Source organism: Hevea brasiliensis, chromosome 16, assembly GCF_030052815.1.
Source record: "Hevea brasiliensis isolate MT/VB/25A 57/8 chromosome 16, ASM3005281v1, whole genome shotgun sequence".
In the NCBI taxonomy this organism is placed as follows: Eukaryota; Viridiplantae; Streptophyta; class Magnoliopsida; order Malpighiales; family Euphorbiaceae; genus Hevea; species Hevea brasiliensis.
The window spans coordinates 63,827,160-63,833,159 of NC_079508.1; the positions used below are offsets into that span (position 1 = coordinate 63,827,160).

The 6,000-nt window shown below is 31.1% G+C and overlaps 1 protein-coding gene across 1 annotated transcript; it reads right to left on the reverse strand.

The window, feature by feature from the left end:
• Positions 1-2,280: 2,280 nt before the first annotated feature.
• LOC110649581 (E3 ubiquitin-protein ligase CIP8) lies at positions 2,281-3,691 on the reverse strand. The gene has a single exon (XM_021804200.2). It carries the CDS (start codon positions 3,649-3,651, stop codon positions 2,515-2,517), a length of 1,137 nt encoding a protein of 378 aa, XP_021659892.1. The 5' UTR covers positions 3,652-3,691; the 3' UTR covers positions 2,281-2,514.
• Between the last annotated feature and the right edge of the window lie 2,309 nt (positions 3,692-6,000).

Here is a 6,000-nt window from a genome sequence, read left to right on the forward strand (position 1 = left end):
TTAACTACAAATTTTATTCAATATTCTTTTTAGTTATTTTAATGATAAATATATTTATAAATTATTTTTTATTAAATACATTAACTATTTATTAATTATATATAAATATTTTAATTAAATAAATAATTATTTAAAATTTTAAATACTTATAAATTAAAATTACTTTTATAATGAGAAGATATAACTACGCCATATTATATAATTTATCAATTATTATTTGATTTATTATATTTTTATTAAATAAAAAAAGTTACACCTCGTGCTTAAAGATTTATCTAATTAAATGGCTGCAATCAATTATTAATAGTTAGTAATTTATTAATAGCGATTAAAATCTAAAATTAATCATTAATTTAAAAGTTTATTTAAAAAAACATTAATTTAAAATGTGCGTGTACTAAATATAAAAAAAAAATCAGTTATTAAGAATTAAAAAAAAAAACTATCCAATCAAACAAAATTAGAAAAAAATAATAATAAAAAAACCCACACGTATTTCCAACGTGCTTGTATTTGGTTGGGAAAAGGCTCCTAACTTCAAATCAAATACGGACACGATATAATCCAATATATATATTTTCCTTTTTTTTTTCTAAACAAGAATATATATATTATCTGATTCAGCATCGCTTGTTGTCTGATTCTGATGGAATACATATTATGTTTGTGCGTGTTAATGATTATTGATCAAACTAAAAAAATTAATAGGCCCATTTAAAAAAAATGAAGAAAGAAAAGAGATAAGGGCCTTCAATATGTTTTACGGGAAGCCCATGATTCTATAAAGTTTGCTGAGACTGGAAATTCACTTAAATATGGGCCTTAGAGAACATTAGCAACCTTTCAATTTCTCCCACCTAGATCCCACTTAAGATGGGCCTGCATTCACACGTTGGAGTTACAGGTTTACAGGACCAAAGTTACCTGAATAAATGTTAGCAACTAGCAACATTGCAGGATTTGGATCCATTTGCACAAGATAATTATGCAATCTGCCAATCTTTTAAAGTTGATCTGTTTGGTTTAGTGGTCGTGGTTAGTTGCGATCAGCTACTCATGGCTATTTTCAGAATCAATAGAACATTGAGATTTCTAGCATTTAAATGCCAAACCCAACTTTTACTCATATAAAAGGCAAACACTAGTGATTGGAAATGCTATCGCTAACTTTACTTTTATGTACACTAAGCACCTTATCTCAGCAACTGATCCACTGAAAAGGGCGGATCTTACACTGTACTCTCATGTTGGAAATAAATTAATCTGCACTTGTATACCAAACTGTGATCCATTGATATACCATTTTCAGGAAAAAGCCAATCTTTGGGTAATTAATCCTCGTAGAAGTGAGCTTTCCATAATGCTACCAGAGACCATCTCAAGAATAAAAAGGAGAAGGTGCACAAATTTACCATCAACATAAAAACCCTGTAACTTTCTGCAGCCATACTTCTATTGCCATGGAAAGAAAATGCACATAAAGGCATGAACATAAAGATGTTTGGTGATCATATTGCTCTAATTCACCCATAAAAATGATGAAAACGAAAATTTCACTTCATATTATGCTTGATGACAGAACACAAGCAGTAACCATTAATCTATTACAAATCTATGAAATGTATTCAGAAATGAAAGATCAAAGAAAGAGGAACTTCATTAGGGAGACTTAGAGATAAATAGAACAGCAATTAAACTCATGGGCCAACAGTTTTATGCGTACCCATGAATACACCTTTTCCCTACAAGGCAATGGTGACAAACATTCAGAATTGTTTCATCTTACAAACAAAAGAGAGGATAGGTCCAGCCCCATAAAGGATACACTTGCTGTGGTGGAATAAATCTAATCTAATCGCACAATCGATGAAGAAATCAGTAACAGGTAACTTATTGAACTAAAAAAGATCCTAGGTATTTTGATAAGAATACCATAAAACTCCATTCAGCAATAAATGTTTATGGAAGTCGTTCCATAAAACACTAACTCCACATTGATAAATTTTGAGAGAGATCACCAATATGCACTCAACGTATTATTCCGAGAATGAAAATGTAATCAATCCAACGAGACGGCAGACTGCAGAATCAATGATTTTAAACTAGAAAGATAGATCAGAATTTGGTACTGAAGTCCTTTTTCCCCATCATTCCCATGTAAAAAGAGAAAATTTTGATTATTGCAACAAATTAATGTCTCACAACTTTTCGGATATTGCCATAAAAGAAGTGATGCAGAGTAGTGTACACATCATCAGCAATTTAATCACTCAAAAGCAGTTAAAAAAAAGACTCAAAATGGAACAGTCTTTATGGAATGCACTTAATATATGTACAATTTGCATATGCAATTATCAATATAACTCAGCTTAAAGATAATTCAGTCAACGGAATGCATTCTAGCAAACATTGAATGCATTATAAATATATAACCTATACATAGATTAATATGAACTGAAAGGAAACACTATTCACAAAGTTTCAAATCCTAAAATAAGCAAACATTTCAAACTTCTACCCCTCTGTTGAATCGATGGAAATCCCACCTGCACCTCTCAGTCTCCTTCTCCTACTGTTCCTGCTCTCATTGTCCTGATCATCAGTGGGCAACTCATGTCGACAAACAGGACAAGTATTCTTTATCCTCAACCAAGGCACAATACACTCTCCATGATAATAATGGCAACAAGGCAACTTATTTACCATCTCCCCCTCCTTCACCTCATCCTTGCAAATAGCACAAACCACAAAATCCTCCTTTCCCAAGCATACCAGAGGAAGGTTTTCAACAGCTCTTTTTGCAGCTGGTGGACTTCCCCTCTCATGAATGTCACTATCCACCAATTGTTCCAAAAATGTATGATCATCATCAACATCAAACATATAAGAATCCTCAATTGAAAAATTATGATTGTTAATGGCCATTGAAAGTTCCCACTCAATATTCATTTCCTCATCTTCCGTTAGCTCCCCATCTTCTGTTGCGACTGAAATACTGGATGATGATAGCGATAATTCCTCGACTCTATCACACGCCATAATCAGATTTTCACTTTCATTGATTGCTTGGTCCAATTCCTCCCATTCAAATTCCTCATTAGGATTGGCCAATCCCATCTGATTATCAATAAAACTATCCCATAATCTAGGAGAGCCCGGTTCATCACCACCAGCACCCATTTCAACAATCTCGAGGTCAGAACCAGACTCCAACTCCGGGTCAATCCCGGTAACCCGAAGCCCATCGGCGCGAACTTCATCCCTGCCTAATTCAACCCCAAACCCAGATCCTAACTCCATATAGCTCGAGAGAGCATCCAAGTTGTTGTTATCTTCAAGACCCCAAGAATCCAAATCATCCATGTACTGCGTTACCACATCTAGACCGCCCAAATGAAACTCGTGATCACCATGACTGAAGGGATAGTGTGGCTCGAGAGGATAAGCATGGAAATTGGAATCCGAATCCGAACAGAAATCGCAGCCGGAGCTGGACACACACTTGGGGTTGACAGAGACGGAAAACGTGGTGTGCGATGGTTGGAGGGGATTGTAATCTTGGGATTCCGGGACCAGGTCCACGTTAAGGTTGGAGTTAGGGTCTATGTTTAGGTCTGGAAGAGGGGAAGGAGAACTAGAAAGGCGAGACATTATCCCTGGAAATTGAAATGCTTTGCATCGCAGCGCATTGTGGTTCAGATGGTATTTATAGGACTTGGAGATTCTCTACAGTAAGATCTTTCCTGGTGGTTTTACTTCGGCCTTTGGGCCGATAGCAATTTGCCACCTCCCAAATAAAAATTAAAAACATTGTAAAATTCCTATAATATGAAAATAATTTTACTTTCCCTCACTTAATTTTAATCCTTACAGTCATACCATTTATTTTTCTGAACTTTAATTATAATTTAAAATTTCTTAAACATAGATTTAGTGAATAATAAATTCTTTATATTTTAATTTTATCAAATTTCTTAGTATCATATTAACTTTAGTCCTATTTAATATTATTGTTCGTTTAAATATATTAATAAAAAAGTATTAAAATATAATCTAAAATTAAATTTAATAAATTTTATTCATAATAGTATTAAAATTTTAGCTCTCTATTTTTAGCTCTCTTTATCTCTCATTTTATCATTTTACTCCTTTTTTTTTTCCCTTTTCTATTTAATTGTTTAATACTCCGAATGTCTTTTATATTTAATTTGGTTTTTCTAATTTTTAATTTCATTTTATAAATTTATCTACGAGATAGTAAATTGCTTTTAATATAAGAGTTTATTTTATAAAAAGTAAAGTTAGAAAAAAAATGGATGAAATTATAAAGAGAATAAAATACTTAAAATAAGGAAAATTATTATTTTTCTTCATAAGATAAGGAAAGAAAAAGAAAAAAAAATATAATTTATTTATTTTTTATGCTGATGAAAAGAAAAGTAAAAAAAAAAAGGAAAATATTACATTTTAAATCATTAAGTCCTATAACTGTTTTTTTTTGGTTGATTTTCTTTTTTATTGATGATGGCTCTGTGATAAACTTTTTTGCCAAGTACTTTTAATAAAATATGATTTCCTTAATATATTTTTTATGAGATTTTTTTTAATTTTTATTTTTTTATATAAATAATTTAAATTAAAATTCTAACTTGAAATCTTATGGCGTTAACTTCATTGATTTATTAGCTTTATTTTTCATAGTGAGAGTTTTTAATCTCTTCATACAAAAGTTTTATATGATTTATTAACTCTTCAAATGATTGCAGACCATGGAGGTTCCCACAAACTTTTAATGAGATGATAATTTGAAGGTCAATAATATGAATTCGCCTAACTCCATCTAAAAAATTAACTCATAAGAAGAGTTTGTAAACTCATATATATATATATATATATATATATATATATATAAAAGATCGAGCATCATTCCTGATAAATTTTTCTTATATAGATCGGGTCTATCGTAAATTTAAGATACACAATGTATAATGGAATTCATCAATTAAATAGATGGGTCTACATATCTATGTATTGAATTTATAATGAAATCAATTTAAGTAAGAATTTTCCCATTTCCAACTTCTTTAAAGTGAACGTCCTCAAAAAAGCAACCAGAATCATAACTCGTCCACTCCGACTTCTTTCAAAGAACATTAACTTCAAAAATCTTTTGACGAGGCTCTGCTAACAAGTGATATGAACCCATCTAACTCCACATTAAAAATTAACTCGAAACTTTGCAAACTCATGCATATAACACCCAAAGCCTTCTCCTTGTAAAACGATGTGTGCAGTACCATGATTCCTAATATTTCTTTCCAACATGTTATTCGTGAAGGTAATTCTGTTGCGGATTGTCTAGTTAAACAAGGTGTTGATAGAAGTTTTGATTTGATTGCCTGCCTTTGATCTTTATCCTCTGGTCTGCAAATTTTTGTTGCTGCAAATTCCTATTTGTTGTCATCTTGGACCACATCTCTATTCTCAGAACTGAAAATCAATGGAGTCTGTAGTATTAAGATTTTTGTAACCTTAGGCGCGCATTCTTGTTCTGAAAATGGTTTGTGTTTCATTTGGTTAGGAGTGCTTGTACATCTTCCTTATGCTGTTTTAAGTTGCAGACTTTTTGTATTGCAGAGGTATTTTCATAAATGGTTCGGTTTTTTTAACTTAGCATTATGTGTATTTTGATATTTTGGGTTGGTCGATTGATTAAGGTTTAGTAAGACTTATTTTGCTAAGTTTTTCTTAATTTTATTAATTTTAAAAAAATTATGAATTATAAAAAAATAATAATAAAATTATCAGTTAAAACGGTAAAATTAAGAAATTATTTAATATGGACTGAATTCAAGATTCATTTAAGATTTAATCCCATAAGAAATTCAATTAAATAATCTTAATTTGCATTTATTAAAAAAAAGGTAACATTAAGTTGATATGATATATATGTGTGTGTGTGTGTGCGTGTGTGTGTGTGTGTGTGGAGAGAGAACTAAG